Source organism: Lemur catta, chromosome 11, assembly GCF_020740605.2.
Source record: "Lemur catta isolate mLemCat1 chromosome 11, mLemCat1.pri, whole genome shotgun sequence".
Classification (NCBI taxonomy): domain Eukaryota; kingdom Metazoa; phylum Chordata; class Mammalia; order Primates; family Lemuridae; genus Lemur; species Lemur catta.
In genome coordinates, this window is record NC_059138.1 from 77685688 (window position 1) to 77704834 (window position 19147).

The 19147-nt window shown below is 46.2% G+C and overlaps 1 protein-coding gene across 5 annotated transcripts in view; it reads right to left on the bottom strand.

Annotated features, from left to right (window-relative positions):
• The window catches only part of PDE1C (phosphodiesterase 1C), a 483316-nt gene that overhangs the window by 398836 nt on the left and 65333 nt on the right, over positions 1-19147 (bottom strand). For all 5 annotated transcript variants that reach the window (XM_045564386.1, XM_045564387.1, XM_045564390.1 and 2 more), the window contains exon 2: positions 8197-8247. In XM_045564386.1, coding sequence (XP_045420342.1) covers positions 8197-8247 — 51 coding nt within the window. The remainder of the gene's footprint in view (positions 1-8196; positions 8248-19147) is intronic.

Sequence of the window (19147 nt, forward strand, 5' to 3'; positions counted from 1 at the left end):
CTTACAATGACCTTGTTGTGGTGAAGGGGTCAGGATGAGGTGGGAGGTGATTTTAGAAAGAGAGGATTAGATTCAAGAAATGACATGGAGCCAGTTCCAAGGGTTGGGCGGTGGGGCCTTTAGACCATCTCCCCACAATCTCCACCAGCACCCCCAACCCCTCCAATAAAAATAAAATAATAATAATACCACATTATTCTTTGATAAGGACAATTGGTCTTTGCTCCCTCTTATGTATACATGATCTCAAGCAGCTATAGAAAACTGTTATTCTATAACAGATACACCACATAGAAACAATGTGCTGCTCTGCACCCTGCCTCTGCCTCCACCTCCCCCGCCACACAGCCCTTTCAACCAGCGCATTGGTTGAAATCACAGATTTCTGAGACCCCAGGAGTTTCTAATTCAGCAGATCTGGGATGGGGCCCAGGAATGTGCATTTCTAATAAGTTACCAAAGACTCCCCTAAGCCCCTCACATATAGAAATTCTGGTGCTTCCATGGTTAAAGATGACTTTTTGCTGGAATAAGTGGGAAATAGAGATGCTCAGTTCTTGAATAGTGTTGAGGTGGAACCTAGGATCTAAGGTTTTTAAAAGTAGTTTAGGGTTGTTTAAGACAAATCAAGAAATTTCCAAATCCACTTCCTGTCCTGTTCTACCTTCCCACCCACCTTTTTTAAGCTTTATCAAGATTTATAGTTGATATACAAAAAATTCACATATTTAAAGTGTGCATTTTGATGATTTGGGGCATATGTATTTTGTGATACCATCACCACAACCAATGTACTGAGCATACCCATCACTTCCAAAAGTTTTCTTGTGCTCTTTTGTGTCATTTATTTGGTTGGTTGGCTGGTTTTAGTGGGAAAAAAATCTTAACATGAGAGCTAGGCTCTTAACATATTTTAAAGTGCACAATACTGTATTGTTAATACAGGGATTATGTTGTAGAACAGATCTGTAGAACTTATTCATCTTACATAAGTGAAACTTTATACCCATTTAGCGACAATTTCCCATTTGCTCCTCCCCCCTCCCATAGAAAAGAACAGAACCACCATTCTATTCTGTGCCTCTGTGAGTTTGGCTATTTCAGCCTGCCATGACTCCCTGAATGCACCAACCTCATCTGTCCTAGGCCCTTTCATATGGCTCTGCCTCATCATATACGTGCCCCTGAGAGCTCTGAAAGCCCAGCCACCAGCCACAGCCCCCAGCACATGGCATTGCTCCGTCCTTCCTCCACCCATTTTATCTTCTTCTTTTTGTCCTCATCATCCTGGTTCCATAACCCATCCACACCTAACGCAAGCTCCTGTTGTGCGCCACAGATCCTCCTAGCTGTAACAATCAATCTAGAAAAGTCCTCTGGCTGGACCTAGCTCTCTCTCAGACATGATTTTGAGTTTTCCCTGGGGCTCCACACATGGCATCACCATGTAACAGGTGCTGCCTGGCTCTCTAGTCCAACCCCAGCACCCACCCTGCTGCACACCCCTGCCTGCCCCTGCCCACCTCTGCCCTGCACAAAAGTACCAGGGGCTTCATCACCCACCCACCCTAAGTACTCCAGATCTTCCACAGGAACCTATTTCCAACAATGTCCAGATTTTACCTCCCAAAGCAAAACATGCCAAATTTGAATGCATTTGAGACTAATTAGTATTAGTCTCCATTTTTCTTATTGCTTTTGGTAATACACTAGCCCCCCCTTATCCTCAGGATTTACGTTCCAAGACCCCCGGTGGATTTCTGAAAGCGAGAATAGTATCCAACCTGACTGCCATCAACCGAATGCAACTCTGTTCATGTCTCCCACTCACAAATTTAATGCCTCTTCCGTCTTAATTAAGCACTTATCATGCACTGTGGCTGTAACTTGTCGTTTGAGGTATGACAGCAACACTAGCACAAATTTCCTTTTCCTTCTTTACAATTTCACAGATAGAAAATTCATTCTCACCGTGGATCTTAGCAACCTCAGCATGCGATTTTTTTTTTCTCTTTCCTTATTAAGTCAAGAACTTTCACCTTTTCGCTTAAAGGAAGCACTTGACAGCTTCTCCTTGGCATAATTGAATTGCCCAGCATCGCCACTCTTGCACTTTGGAGCCATTAAGTAAAATAAGGGTGATTTGAACACAAGCCCTGCGACGTTGCCACAGTTGATGTGATAAACCAAATGGCCACTAAGTGACTAACGGGAAGGGAGCGTCCGCAGGGTGGATTCACTGGACACAGAGAGGATTCGAGTCCTGGGTGGGATAGCACAAGATTTCATCACGCTACTCAGAACAGGGTGCAATTTAAAACTTAGGAATTGTTTATTTCTGGAATTTTCCATTTAATATTTTCAGACCATGGTTGACCACAGGTAGCAAAACTGGGAAATCAAAACCACAGGTGAGGGGGGACTGCCGTATTTTCTTTTCAAAGATTGCTCACCTCAGGGGAGAGATAGTCTCCCCTCAGTCAGGGAAGCAATCAGAACCCCGGAATGGAGCTCCCCGGCTACACAAGCCTTGTGGCCACTGTCCCCCTCTGCACAGTCTCCACCGGTGCCCTGGACCCCTCAACAACAGCTCTGTCCAATGCACTGAACACAGCCTCTTTTAAGGACAGAGATGCCACCAAAATCTGGGCTTTTTCTGCCACACTGTGGCCATGTCTGAACACTACATGTGGCCTTTATTCCCTTACATATGGTACTGGGTTTTTTTATTATCATTATTTAGAAGTTACCTTCTCTACCTATTAACCCCATTCACCCCAAGGCTTAGCTAATGCTAATCTTCTCTAGGAGGACTCCCCCGAATCCACCCCACCCCAGGCTGGCTGAGATCTTCCCCTCTGCATTTCCCAGCTCCTCCTACCAATCCCTCGGATTTCCCTCCACAGCCGTCTCCCTGATTAGCTTGTGAGCTCTCTGAAGGCAAACCTACTCATCCGTGTATCTCCTAGCACAGGGCCCAGCAAAGAAAAGTCTTCAATAATATATGGAAAAGGAAGGAGGGAATGGAGGAAGAGAGGGAAGAAGGCAGGCAGGCTGATGACTCAGGGTGATGATATACATAATAACGAGCACACATACTCACAGAGCACTTGTGGCACGCAGGCACTGTGCTTCACACAATGCATCCCACGTCCTCAGGGCCAATGTCCCCCTCAGCTGCCCCAGCCCCAGCCACCAAAGGGCCAGTGCCTTCCTGTCAGGGGCCTCCTGGACCCTGGTCCTTCCGCAGGGCATAGCCAACATGTGTTTGAGTGGTCAGTGACCATGTCACATGTTTTTAAGTATTTTAATGCTCACTTCTGCATGTGATTGTCCACAACAACTCTGGAAGTAAGTTCTAGTATTGTCCCAGAATCCAGGTGAGGAAAGTGTGGCTTATAGGCATTAAGTTACCTGCCCAAGGTCACATAGAATTCAGAATCCCTGGACACACTAAGCCTGATCCCAGAGCTTACATCGCTGATAGCTTCTAAGGACTCCTCCACTAGCATGTGGGAGACCCGTGAGGACATTTTCTGGAAGGGTTTGGGGAGTGTGTGTGCCGGCAATGGGACAGCTCGCAGCCACTTGTGACAGTAGGATGAGGAAGAGCAGGGGAACAGGGTACGAGCTTACGCAGTCTTCACTCAATATGCATTTGCTCCTACACCAGGCACAGTCAATGCACAGCTCAACCAGGTGAGGCCCTTGGCGTCAAGGAGTTGACCAACTAATGAGGAGACTGAGAGACATAAAACAGATATCTAGAGGAGGGCTCTCCAGGCCTCGCCAGCATCTCAGACAGCTGGGCCAGCGAGGGGCCCACAGCCCCACAGCCAGCTGATTCCATCCCGGAAGTCCCAGATGCCAGTAGCCCAGCCACAGGGGGCTCCGGGAGCTCCTCACCTGGCTGGGCCCGGGCCTGGACTGGGGGGTCCAGCTCTTCACCACACAGCCCTGGTCCCAGAGGCCATCCCAGCTCCAGAAGGAGGTGAGAGACCAGCCATATGTGGAAACCCTTCAGTCTCCCCCAGAATCACAGTCCACTCCTTAGGCTGGCACAGAGACCCCTCTTAACTCGACCCCAAGCTGCCTCTAGGGCCAGTCTCCCCAAAGTGTAAGGCTCTTTTGTACCCGTGTGTTCCCACTGCCTGGGATGTGCTCCCTGTTCCCCCCTCACCTGGGTAACTCCAAGCACCCTACAACACTCAGCACAAGCATCCTCTTCTTTGGGACACCTTATCTAACTCATTTAGAGCCCCCATCCTGTATTCCCACCATCCCCATCCCCACCTCCCACCTCCGTGCTGACCGCTCTGCTAGACAGCATTTACCACCCTGCTGACTAGCTTCTCTGTCTCCTCACACCAAGTCTTACATTTCTTGACAGCAACAATCTCGTTTTAATCAGAATGTTTGTCCTTAGCACATAGCACAATGCTGGACCCATTCGCAATGGTGAATGTTCACTAAGTATTTGGTAAATGAATGAACAAATGAAACAACCCCTTGTCCCTTCTGTTTACATACTGAGAATACACTTTCAGGTATCTGGGGTAAAAAAAAATTAAAAAGTCTTCTATCCATCATTTTCACTACAGTAAGAATGAATCACTATGTCCCTTCTCCCAAGGGGATTTGCATTTCAAATTGCTATGGTTTGAATGTTTGTGTCCCCTCCAAAATTCACAAGTTAAAACTTAATCCCCAATGCAACAATGTTGAGAGGTGGGACCTTTAGGAAGGTGTTTGAGGCATGAGGGCTCATAATAGGTTAATGCCATTATAGAAGGGCTTGACGGAGGGAGTTTGCTCGCTCCTGCCCTTCCACCTTCTACCATGAGAAGACACGGCGTTCCTCTCCACTGGAGCATACAGCAGGAGGACCCTTGCCAGATGCCAGTACTTGATCTTGGACTTCTCAGCCTCCAGAACTGTGAGAAATAAATTTTTGTTGATTATAAATTACCCAGTCTCAGCTATTCTCTCAAAGAAGCACTGAATGAACTAAGAGAGAAATCTTCAAATTTTCCCTTATTTTAAGGAATTTCTGCTGTCAGTGAGATGGTGGCAGAGGGTGTTTGGAGAAGGTCTTCTCAACCCAGATGGAATCAAGTGCAGTGGTGGTCACTACAACATGGATCTACAAAGCTTGCCCTGTGCTGAGGCTAGAGCACCTCCACTATAGAGCTGGCAGACCCCCAAGTCCCCAAACCACAGAAATGGCAAACCCTAGCCCCTTAGACCAGGAAGGAAGTACCGTGTATCAGTAACAGCCAGGATTTGAAGTTAGGAGACCTAGAATTCCAGCAGTGGGCAATTCTCAACCTTTTCTCTGAGCCTCTCTATCCTCATTTGCATGAATAATATGAGATACCCATCAGCTGACATGAGAGCTCTGCATGCAGCACCCACGTGAGATGCTCTGCAGAGAGGGGGCGGTTCCCACACAGCGGGGCTCCAGCCCCAGGACAGCAAGCCTAGTGATGGGTGCCATTCTCAAACCACCTGTTGTCAGAAGCCAACGTGCTCTGGGCTCACACAGTACCTTAGAGTCAAGTCCAGGGGTGAAGAACCCACTGCCTCAAGGCCACCTGTGGCCATCGAGATCCCCAAGTATGGCCCATTGACCGAATCCAAACTTCACAGAGCAAATCCCTTTATTGAAAGGATTTGTTCTGTAAAATTTGGATTCAGTCAAAAGGCCGCACACAAGGATCCAGAAGGCCACATGTGTCACTCTCCTGGACACCGTCATCCTCTTGTAGTCTTTGAAGGGAAGAGAATATTCTCCACTTCCTTTGACTCTCACCCCCTCCCTCCCTCCTCCTGCTTTCCAAGCCCCACGCCCCTGTCACTCTATGTGCCCAAGGTCGTCAGCCAGATGCCCTCACTGAAGTGCTGCCTGAGTCTGAAATGATGGGGCAGGCGTGGAGAAGGGCCTGACAGGACCCAGACCTCACAGGACTCACTCCGCAGCGTCCATCACCACTGCCAGGCCCTCCCTGCCTCCCCGCCCCAGCTCTGCTCTGCTGAGCCCTGAGGGCCCCACAGAGGCTCTGGCCTCCCACTCCCACCGCCCTCTGGCTCTGTGCTGGGCAGTGCTCACTGTCAGAGCTTTACAGCCGTCTCGCTGGATGCAAAGATTAGAGATTGTTGCAGTACTTTACCTTCCATCTCCAAAGAAAAGTCTGCCATCCAAATCCTCCCAACCTTCCCAAAGTGAACACTCACACCATGAGGTGAAGGTCATTTTCAGTGTGGTAAAGTGAAGTGAGCATCAGTGGGATGATGCTACATTAAGGACTTTGTTTTCTCCTTCCTAAAAGCCACCTAACTTTTCCCTCTCTAGTACTGGCTACAAAAAGACTTAGTAGCTCCTGTGCCGTCTGACTTCTTTCCAGGACACTGCATTAAGTCAGGAGATTCTCTTCTCCTTTCTTTTTCCTGAATCAGTCCAACCTAATTGGTTTGCCCCTAATTATTTGTTTCCCACGTAGATATTTTTTTTTCTCATGTCTTCACTGATCTCTAGCTAATAAGCTTTCAAGTGACACAACCCAGTCACACAGTTGAGAAGCTGTGGAAGCTGTTTACAAAAGAAGTCACCTCTTCTTTCTGTGAAGGGACTACCTGCCCCACCCCTCCTGGATTCATGGTGCAAGAGCCCCATCCCCACCCCACGTCTCTCTCAATGAACCTCAGGAATTCCTGTGGGGGTGCGGCCAGCACAGCGCACAGGGTGGTCAGGTTACGATTCCAGCTTATTAATTTGCCTGACTACCACTCGGGAGATGAAGAAATAAAGGGAATAAAAGCATATTCATCATCCTCATTGAGCTGTGGGATGAAATCCTTATTTTGGAAATAATGATTCCGGGTAGGAGGGCAGTGAAAAATGAGGCCCGTGAGAAGTGAGTGTTTTATTACACAATTTCTAAAATGTGAGCACTTAGTGCTCTTTCATTATCATACATTATTACAGTTCTATAAAAATCATTTCTAGGAAATCAATGCCAAAGTTTTGAAGCCTCCCAAAAAGAGCTAGAAGGCAAAGTTTAGAAAAAGCCCTTTAAATAGAGAAATGAGACTTTCGACTTGGCGTATTAAGATTTACTGTGGCAATATCCACACTCAGACCTGATCAGCCATCACAGTGACTGGGGATTTGTAGAGCTCCTCTTATGCCACAGCTTCAAAAGATTGAAATAGTTTTAGAAAGGTAATGACTTTCCTGTTTTTCAGATGGGAAAACTGAAGCCCAGAAAGTGTAAGTGAAGTGACTGTTGGTAAAAGCCAGAGAGGCAGTGATGGTGCTAGAAAAAAATCCATTTGTTTGGATTTACAACTCTACCACCTCTCCACTTGCTGCACGGCCAGTTTGGAGCACATCTTCACCCACCCCTGCTCAGGCTCTAGTATTTCCACTCCCTTCACTGCAATCCAGGTTTTCATTCCAGCAAGTGCATTAACTTACTGTATAATTTGCTGATCACACTAGCACAGAAACACTGGGAGGCTTCGACTCCTGCTCTCTCATGGGAATCAAGACCTGCAGACAAAGGCATCAGGGAAACCACATGGCCAGCCTCAGACTTAAGGAACATCCCAATGCCTAAGGAAAACCATTCAGTTCATCTGAGCTTCAAAATGTCACCCCACTGAGGTAAAACCAGTGGAGCGACCCATAAATCCACCTTGGGTGGTGATGATGCTTTCATATGTGTGTAGACCCTGACAGCTACAAGCAATGCATGGACTCCTTGCTTTATCTTCATAAAAAGTTCATAAACAGGATATTCCTAGCACAGCACTCTAACATAAACAGGAATCACCTGGGGATTTGTAAAAATGCAGATTCTGATTCAGTAGGTCTGGGGTAGGGCAGCCTGAGGCTCCACGTTTCTAAAAACCCCCAGATGATGTTGATTCTTCTGCTCTGAGGAACATACTTTGAACAGCGAAGCCCTAAAGCACAGTTTGGAAACCGCAGTTCTAAGGATTGAAAAGGCAGTAGCAATGGGTAGTTCACCCATGAGGGGGCTCCAGTGGAATATTAGCTGGTTGAAGACATCTCCTACATTACTGTCTTATTAACACCTGGCAGGATTACAGGGTGTTCCACACAGGAGAAAACACCTCTGGAGAACATGTTCTGATGGAGTCCAGGAAAGGAATGAAACAAGATTTACTCACGGGAGAAGCGGGCAAGTGGTCTGGCATTCTTGTCTCCAGCTTCATTTGCAACTGGAAAAAAAAAACAGGATGCAATTAGAAACAAGGCAGGTGGGTCTGCATATGTGTCCAATCTACAGCCAATCTTATGGGTATTTTGACATTATGTTATATTTGAGAGTCTTTGTAAGCGGGTAAAAGCAGCTTTACTCTCTCTCCTTCAGTATTTCTAAGGCCGCTCTCAACACCTAAATGAGGTCAAATGTCTCAATCATTCTGATTAAACATTTGGATAAAGCTAGAGAGAACCTAAACAGCATCCAGTTTAAGACGCCTAGAGAAGTTAACTGGCTTACACCCACTTAGTAAGAGCCATGTGCACCAGATTTCCAAACTAGTAAATGTCCTTCACCTTCAAGATTCTTCTAACGGGAATGACCTTCAACACGAAATGCACTCCCAGCACTAAAATGCATCTGGTTTGCTGGGATCCATATGCAGTAAAGCCAAGGCAGGGATTTCAGACAATAACAACAAAGTTGTTTTTTGCTATGAAAGATACTAAATGTAGATGGTAACAGAGGAGTTCATAAAGCTGGAGTCAGAGAACTGCCCAAGAAAACCTTATCCCTAAAGCTTCTCAGCAGAAGCTCCTTTGAAAAGCCTCTATAATAATATAATTTATCATCATGCAGATAGAGTCATAATATCCCCTATAATTTATGAACCTATCTTCGTGGGTAAAAAAAGAGATCAGTTATTAAGCAGAAATACAAGTTTCACTCACTTTAAATACCACATTTCATGCCCATAAATTTAGGTTATACCTTGGCTGTTCTGTGTAAACGTGGTAGATAGATGTTTGTGATCTACTTGAATGAACATCCAAAACGATCAACACGAAAAAAACCTGTTCATTTTAGCTCAGAAGAAACAGTCAATGCATAGGCAGAATAAAGGACATTGCTAACGTAACCATGAATGTATGATAGAAGTGGCCACAGCAGGACAGAACAAATACAGTAGCTACTTCCTAAACTTATTACATCATTTTTCAAAGAATTAAAGGAGTCAGAAAATTCCTTTCATCCTCTCACAAAGGTAAACATTTCAAAGTTCACTACATTTGGACACTTTTTAAAAATGAATGGATTCAACCTCTGTCTGTTCTGTATTTCTGGCATTAGTATTGCTTCATTGTTTCCAGTCTATATATTACAAGATGTTACACAAAAACGACCAGCAGGGGGAGGTAATATTGCATCCAGCTCCCATCATCTTTCATACCACAGGATTTAAAAAAAATAAAGAAATCAAAAAATTACTAGACTCTGTACCAAATAAATTTTAAATGAAAAGATTCCCAACTCAAAAATGGGTCCAGAAGTTCTAAGAGCAATGGGTATTTTCTTGCTGTCTTCTAAAATCTTTGATAGAGCCATCACATGAACATAAAGAATTCACACTCATATCCCTGCCTCTAAGCAGAGCTACTTCTAAAATATTCCAGAACCACAGCCTACTATCTCAGAAGTCTTTAAGCACAATTTTATATCTTCACATCAGGAGGATGTGGATATTATCCTAGCTAAGTACGAGGGACATTACTTTTATGAGCTCTTGGAAAATTTGGAAAACCAAAGTTGTCTTACAACCAAAAAAAAAAAAAAAAGGAAGAAAAGAGAGAGAAGAAGGGAGGAAGGAGGAATGAGCCGCAGTTAGGTATAGACATGAACTTCCCTAGCCCTTGAGTTCAAATTGTTTCCTCTAGACATCACAGATCTCTGAAGAAAGAAATAGAGCCAGGTTCTTTCCGAAACATTTGCTGCAGAAACCGATGGACCACTCTTAAAGTGGGATTACAAAGATCACTGCAGTTGCTGAGAACATGAGCAACCTCCTAAATGCTCAACTTGGAGAGTGCACATTCTCTCAGGGACAAGAAAAGAGGAGCAGGAACACCAGTGTCGCTATTGCTGCATCCTCGCTCAGCCCGGGACCTTCCTGCCCGCCACCCTGTCCAGGGATGGGAATTGCTGACCCAGATCCGAGTCATGCCAGGAGAGGCAGGAATCAAGATCCAGGCCAGCGGGGTACACCAGGAGAGTTTCCTCTACCCAGAAGGAATCTGAACCCTGCTATGAGCGTGATTTCCCTACATACAGACCTGATGCCACACTGCCCTGCTGAAAGGTCGCCAGGGATGCCCAAGCCCTGCAAGATAGAATCCAGCTCACTTGGCATGGTATTGAAAGTTTGGCTCAACTTATTCTTCCACTAGTTTCCCGGAGCATCTTTCAGCACTCACTCACAGGCACTTAATGGGCAAACCCCAAACATGCGCTTCACACACCGTCCCCTCCTCATTCTGGCTCCTGCTGCCCCCCTCCCTGGGACACCTCTCTCCCATCTTCTGGCCAACTCCTACTCATCCTTTAAGGTTCAGGTGGAGCCGTTCACTTCAGAGAAGCCTCCTTGTCTTAAACCACACCTTCTCCATGTCATAGATCTCTGCCCACACGCCTGACTCCTCTTCCAGGCCCAGACATCGCCACTGGGAAGGTTTGTTAAGATATGGATGGCAGGGCTTTTAAAAATACAGCTTCTGATTCGGTGGGTCTGGTATGAGAACCAAGAACCTGCATTTCTGAAACATTTGAGGTAATACAGCAGATGCTGGTCTGGGGTCCATAAGCTACCCCACCTAAGGTGAGGATCGTAACTTTTCATTTTTATTTTTCACTCTTTTGAACGGTGACTGCCCCACAGAATGAGGCATTCACTCAGCATTTTTAGAACTGAAGTAGACTGAAGACATACAAACTGCTACAAATGGCTTAGTAGACCAGAGATCTCAGACTGTCTTCCAGAAGATTGGAGAAAGCCCCAGATGTGTTTTGTTTGGTTCCACAATACTTTTAATTTTTAAACAATTGGTTGCCTATATTTAAAAAATCAAGAGATTTCAGATATAAATAAATATATGTTGCCAGCTTTTTTCAAGTAACTGGGGAGACTGGAACGTGAGGCCTCTCGCCCCACAGGACACAATGGAACGACACTGAGATGCCCCCACCGGATGGCTCCACCTCCTGCAGGTTCAGGATGCAGCTCTCTGCTGACTATTGCTGGACTTTCTATACATTCTGTGGGGCACGTGAAATCAGGACTTCTTAAAGAGCATAAACAATGAAACTAAAACTCAACAGAGACCAGCACTACAAAAAGTGGCTGTAGCTTGGCTTGCTAAGCCCTTCTGTCCCCAGCCCACAGCTTCCCAGACATGTCTGACGGTCCACCAGCATGCTGCAGGCCTGCTCGGACACACCCAGGCATCTCGACCCCAGAGGAGCCTTTGAACACTGCTGTTTGCCTTGCCTTTTAAAAAATGCAAAGCTTTCACAATAATGTAGACATTCCATTTATCAGGTGCAACTAGAGCTTGAATTTGGTGAGATCTTACAGAAATCATGTACATTTATGGAAAGTTATCCACGCTAGACAGTTGCACAAAATAAGTTCCAGATCAGTATGTATAATGGATTCCATCAATGTTGAGTTGCATGAGACCCCATCTCCACAAAAATTTTTTTTTAATTAGCCAGGCACTATGACACATGCCTGTAGTCCCAGCTACTCAGGAGGCTGAGGCAGGAGGATCATTTGAGCCCAGGAATTCGAGGCTACAATAAAGTACGACCACACCACTGCATTGCAGCCTGGATGACAGAGCAAGACTCTGTCTCTTTAAAAAAATGTTGAGTTGCATGTCTAGGCTACACGTGTATATAGGCAGAGAGGGATGAAAGGAAAGGTGTTCAGATATATTAACAGTTATTCTGTGTGGTGGCATTTGGGAAAATTTTTTTATACTTTTCTGCATAAACTCAATAGTTTATCATAAGGGTGTGCTGTGTTTATAATCAGGAAAATGTTTTTATTAAAGGATAGAAAACAAATGGCTAATGTACACGTATATTACTTTGGATACGTGTACATATATATTGTATGTTTCAGATTCAGATTTAAGAGTAATCCTGGATCATAGAATCCAGGACACCTGCCATCTCTAGTCCGAAGGGACTCCCTGTAAGACTCAAGAAACACATCTCTCACTGCCTTCTCCAGGACGTTCCACACATCCCATTTCAGTGGTTTGCAGCCCTAGATGCACATTAGAATCACCTGGGAAACTTTACAAAATCCTGATGCCCAGGCCACACCCCAGACCAGGTAAACCGGGCCCCTGGAGGAAGGACCCAAGCATCAGTATTTTCTAAGTCCCCAGGTGATTCCAGTGAGCAGCCAAGGCTGGGAAGCACTAATAAACGGTGTAACTTCATACGTCTTTAGCAAAGCAACATTCAGGGAGGAGGGTGTGGCTCAGATCGCTTCAAAAATAATTACCCCTATTCAGTTCTTCTTTTCAGGATGCTATTGTTTTGTCAAAATTCTGAACTGAAGCATGCCTCTGCTTTTAGAAAAACTCAACCGTTGAGACTGCAAACCTAACTACAGAGATCAATTAGTAGCAACTCTTCACATCATGAAGGGTTCTTTATAAAAGGATTCACCTCATATTGCCACTAAACGTCAATGTGTGTGTACTGAGCACCGCCTGGGTGCTCAGCACTGCACTAGACTCTGGGAGGGGGATTGCCAGGGTAGATTTCCCCCAGACCGACACACAAGCCAAGTTCGGGGGCAAACTGCGCCTCTCAATCTGGATTTATCCAAGTGTGATCAGCTGAGGAACTGACTTGATGATGAGGTTGATGACGATGCAGCAGATTCCTTGGTCCCACCCCAGATCCACTGAGTCAGAGTCCCTGCAAGTGGCGACAGGGCTCTAGTTAAACAATTGCCTCAAAAGCCATTTAGGTGCACTGATGTCTGAGAAGCAGCTCTCTAAAGGTAGTGTTCCCCTGGTGTGCTTGCTCTGTTTTCCCTCCCCAAAACTGGCCAAAAACAAATCTCAAAGTAAGGACTTGAGTGGAGACCAGGGGGAGGAAGGCAAGTGAGAAGGGAAATTAACTCAAAGCCATGAGCATCCCAACTCCAGGTGATGAAGGGGGCTCTGATGTCCCAGCTAGGCCACAGCAATCCAGGCCATCAGAAAGGGCAGGGAAAGATAGGGCGGGCCAAATGATCATGCTGGTGGCCTGGGCAGGTGCACACTGCTTTGTAACCAAAACTAGCACCAAAAACACTGCCACCCTTGTTTTGAAAGCCCTGGCACCTGGGTGAGCATAAACACAGCTGGAATGCTGGAAGCCAGGGCAAACACACAGTGAGTAGCAGGCCTGGGGCAGAGCCTGGCTTCCTGCAAGGAAATCTGCCCAAGGCACTGGCTCGCTGCTGTTCTGCCACAAGCTCTGGGTCTGGCCCAGGGGCCCTCTCCAGGTGAGCTCCTTTGGAAAGTCTGATGGATGGAATGCCAGGCACAACAGACCTCCAGAAGAGAGCACTGGAGTGAGGTTCCAGGCACCTTCCCTGGCTGCTTTAAAAGATAAAGCCTGAAATTACTCATGGGTGTTTGACCTCACCTTGCCTTGCCTTCCGATTTGCAAAGATGCAAGCAACAGCAAAGGAAACAGAATGGAATGCTGGGGAGAAACAGACTTGGTCCAAAATCATCATTAACCACCTCTGCTTAGATGTCACCTAAGTAGAGCCTTCCATGACCACCTATTAAGATCTCAGCTCCTGACTCCCCCTTCCTCTGCTCCCCATTCCCCTTTTCTGCTTTATTCCTCCCTACAGCACTTATCACCTTCTCATATGCTCCTTACTTCATTGGGTTTTTTGCCTTTCTTCTTCCATCACAACATAAGCACCGCACAAGCACAGATTCTCTGCCAGTGAAAACACTGCTATCTCCCAGTCCCTGGCACACATATTTATTGATTGAATCAATGACCACCTCCCACCAATCTACCATGCAGAGTGCAGTGGGGGTCAGGAATATTAGAAGGAGACAGGAAGAGGAACACACAAGGACATTAACATCCCTGAGCATCCATGTGTGCGCTAAGTATCCATTCAGTTCTTCAAAGATATTTATCAAATAATGAACAAATTGCAAGTACCAATGTGTAAATACCCAGTCACAGTCCCTGCCTTCACATTGAATAGGACTGTCATTCCCATTCAATAGACAGGAGCTCAGAAAGGTTGGGTAATCTTCCCAAGACCACACAGTTGTGTGGCAGAACCCCAATCCAAACCCAAGTATGTCTGGCTCCAAAGTCCATTTCCTTTCCAACTAGCCTCTTTGACTTCCAAGAATGGAAGGCAAGTAGGAACCATGCTCCAGAGAGGGCTGCACCTAGAGGAGAGCCGGGCTGCATCCTGACCCTCTTCCCCATGCCTCTAGCTGCAGTGAGAGGCAGGCACCAGCTTGCAGGGAACGGGGGAGGTCACTTGCCTGACACCTGGTACCTGGCATAAACCCAGGAGATTGTCAATAAAGAAAGACTCTTTTGTAAGGTGGGCAAGGAAGCCACCTTACAACAATAGGATCTAGAAAAGGGAGAAGCTAGTGACAAAGGGAGAAGCTTCATTGCCATGTTTATTCAAGAGTCCCGACTACCAGAGTCTTCCCAACCCTATTTAGCCTTCTAGAGGTAGAAAACAGTAGCAAGGGAATAGAATCAAGAATGAAATTTGACTTAGCAGGAACCAGTACAACTCACAAAAGCAGCCCCTAGAAGGCAAGTCCTAATTCGAACAGACTGAGTGGCTTGTCAAGATCAGACCGAGGCAAGGAAGCAGAGTCGGAAGTGTCATCCATTTCTTCCCACTCCGAGCCCAGAATTCCCAAAGAAAGGAACACACCCTATCTCTTTAACTCACACGTAGTGATTCATCAAGGGCAAAGCAGAAGGTCTGGCTTCCTTTGCCCCCATGTGGTTTGATAAATACTGATGCTTGACAAGCCTGAGATTGGTTTTAAGCATAAAAATACACAACTCTGACTGGCAATGGCAAATGGAGTGTTGAGCAGTTTCTGATGCCAAGTCTGAGCTTAGCAAGATGTGTCTGTGACAGGGGACCAAAGCCTGCCATGGTTGGGGTCGGGGAGGCTAAACAGGGATGGTAGGATGAGTAAACCTGCCAGGTCAGATGGAACGTAAAATAATGTGGCCATAAATGGGTAGTTCACAAAGACGATTGAGTTATAACCACTTACATACAATGTATTGTTGGAGTTGCTTAAAATGAGAGAGGCTCTCTAACACAGTAACTAAGGACCAGGCTAACCACTGTTCGGTTGTTACTTAGTTTTGTCTTAACAGAGACCCTCTGAAGTTATTGCTATTATTTCCCCATTTTTCAGGTGTGGAAACTGAGTCTTTTGAGAACTTAAGTAAATTGCCTGAGATGAAACAACTAGTAAGTGGCAGGTCTAGAAACTGAATCTAATACCACCTTATTCCAGAGCCAGTACTCTCAACCCCTGTGCTGTCCATCATATTTCTAACATCCAAATGTTACTACTACGGTATGAGCCTCATTGCCACGAAATCCAGGCCTGGCAGGAGAGCCCCTTTCCACCCCCCTCCAACACACCCCCGTCGGAAGCACCTCGGAGGAATGCGCTGTGCTCTCCTGCTCCTTCTGGGACAGAGATCAGCAATCCAGTTGGAACGTGTGCCCCAGAGACATGAAAGGCATCACCACCCCTCAGCCTGTTCCTTCCCCACTTCTTTATTAGAAACGCTCAGCATTGCCTCATTATACTTTCCGGGCCAATTTGGCTGTCAAATCAACTCTGAATCAGGCTCTTGCACAAAAGAAAATAAAACCAATTTGTAGTGATAACTCATCGGGGCTGATAATTTGAGAGTGGCAGGGACAGTGCACCTTCCAGGCCCTTCTCTCCTAGAGTAATGGGCAGATCCTTACGGAGGGCAAGGCTTGCCTGCCTCAGGGCAGGACGGCTCGCCCTCGCTCAGCCGGGGGTGCAATGAAACACAGACAGAGGGAAAATCAAAGAAGCCTTTGCCAACCTGAGAAGACAGCTTGAAAAACATATTTCTTTTAGTTTTTTTTTTTATTTGGAGGAATTTGAGTCTATGGAAAAGCTCACGCAATCTATTTCTTTCTTCTCTGATCCTGATTGTATATGTTTGTTAATTTATCTATACCCTACTTTGTTCTACAAATTATATTTTATTTATGTTTTTCTCTATGCACCAATCCTTTCTAGAACAAAGACAGATATTAATAAAAAGTAAAATTTACTTATTTCAATCAATTCTTTGCTCCCTTTCCTTGACCCTCTTTCCAAGTTGCCTGGTTTCAGGTTGACCCTACAGGGCTCTCTGTCACTGAGATCCAATCATCAATGACCCTCTGCTGAGCATCCACCAAGCCCCCTCCCAGCACTGTGCTGGAGGTAGGGATGGATGTAACCTGGTCCTTGGGTAGCCAGGAGTCCAGCTGAGACCTGAAGGCCCCCCACTGAGCTTCCCGGCACATAGTATTCAAGTTGTTGCCATATGAATTTATCAAGGTGTTGCGTATTTCTGTGGAAATCACCTGGCCAGGCTACCAGGCCCTGACCTCAAGGAACCTGAGGGCTCGTTGGGGAAACAAACTACTAATACAGGAGATGATCCAGACTCTGTTGAATGCTACATGAAGGGTCCCCGTTCCAGCAAGGAGAGGTCCTTGTGGTCTGAAGTAAGTATTACCAGGAAGTTTCCAAGAAGATGGGGACAGGTGAGATGTAGAGAGGTGGAAAGGACGATGGTCTGCCAGGGTGTGGTATATTCTAGGACCTGGGAGCAGACTGAGACATACCAATTATATTGTAAATCTCTCCCTTCTGCAGACAAGAAAAGCTTTTTATTGGAGGAGAGGGGAATAGTAAAAAGCCATGAAAGGATAGCATTCAGCTCTTGCTACATATAAGAAGGCCTCCCCTGCTGCAGCTCTGCCTTCTTTCCTATCCCACCTACAAATGTGTTGCATCTGCAGATGAGAATGTGACTTTATTGGAGAGCAGATGTGTCTGAACATGCCCTAAATTCAGGTGCTGGTACACCAGTCCAGCGCCAGCAATCACTCCAAAGCACTGCAGCCCTGCGTGGACTGAGCTCTTCCTGGCGGTGACAGCCTGGGTGGCCCTGTCCAACCCTCCTGGCTGACACCCTGGTGGCTGCCATGGACATTAGGCTGCAGGACTGCTGGCCAGCACAGGGCCCCCTACAATACTGGCCCCATTAAAACATCCCGATTGAGCAAACCAGGCAAAAGCCAACCCCTCACAGTTAACAAGAATCAACAGTACTGGAGATTAAAATACTGCATCAAGCTGGCTCCTCAAACTGTTAACTGACTACAGTCTACTCCAGACGAGGCAAGCAAAAGATATATGCAGAGGAAGAGGAGGAACACTAAAATTCATTAAGCCCCTTCTTCATGCCAGGCACTGGTAGGAACTTTATGCCTATAATTTTTATTTAATTTTCATCCTGTCCCATGAGGTAAACATTATTATTCCTATTCTCAGATGAAGAAAGTGAGGCTTAGAAAAAGTTAAATAACTTGCCCAAATCAGGACCAGTAAGTGGGAAAGCTGGGATTGAAACCCAGTTCTGTGAGCCCTTCTCTTCTCTTTTCCCCACAGCTCATACCACTGGAAAACACATTAAAAATCTTCCAGCCCAGTTCCACATCTCATGCTTAGGTCCCCTACAACATCCCAAACAAGTGGGCGTCCAGCTCGTGTCTGAATTGTCTCCAGGGATGGGAGCTCCTTCCCCCTGGAGGTAGGCCCTTTCCCCTTTAAACAGTTCTCCAAAAGTTAAGAAGCTCTTCTCCATAATGATGAAACCTCTCCAGGTCTTCATTCTGCCCCTCACAGAACAGCTGTGACTCCCTTTCCTGCTGAGGGTCCTTCCAGCATTCGATGACAACTGTCATGGACTCAGAACCTTGAGCCTTCTCTTCTCCAAACTAGCAAGCCCATTTCCCTCTTCACGTGACAAAAATATCCCAAGGCCTTTACCTGCAAAAGTAAAGTCACTTAAGTCATTGCAGAAAGAAGAGAATGTGTTTTATTTTAAACAGGCCTCAGCAACCCACTGCTTACACCACTCATTCCCATGGAGATCTTTAGGTGAAGTCAAATCTCCACCTTTCTCAGTCAAGCTCTTTTCATAGTTCCATGCTCAGGAGAAGTGGAGGCACCTGGGAACCACCTTCTGCATCATACTTCCAGGAACCATCCAAACAGGCTGGGCGTGTTCCAGAAGGCTGCCTTCTAAATCAGTGCATCTCAGACTTGACCTTACACAAGAACTGCCCGGGGTGCCTTGTTAAAATGAACACACTTTTTCAGATGGTCTAGAAGCATGGCCTGAGATTCTGCATTTCCAAAAAACTCCCAGGTGATGCTGACAGTTCTGGCCCAGGAACCACACTTTGAGGAGCAAGGTGCTAAAGGATATAACCCACTTTGAAAAGGAAAAGCCAAGTACACTTTTTAACAGTCCACTGGAAAGCACTGGGCGGTTTTGGAAACGCACACTATGGAATGTAAAGGTCAATTCTCGTGGGTTTTTTCCAGCAATTTTTTCGAGAGAAAGAACTGTGAAAAGCCCAACTTTGAAACCTACCTAAGGATAGATACTGATATTGCGTGAGTGTGAGAAGGAGCATTCAAGGCAGAGGGTGACAGAGAGAAACTCACCCCCCTCAACCGGCATTAAATAGAACAGAGCTGAGCTCGATCACTACTCACCTTGGCAAGCCACCAGCAGAGCACAAAGCCCAGAATGCACAAACAGATCCTCAGAGCCGAGATAAGAAAGCAACCCCACAGCCAGAAATTAACCTGAGCTGCTCCATTTTGATCCAAGCTCCTCAAAGTACCTTGAGCTCACAACCGCTAGCTTGTGCACATAATACACGCGTGCGCGCACACACACATGCACACACATGCCTCCCAAACATCAGCTCA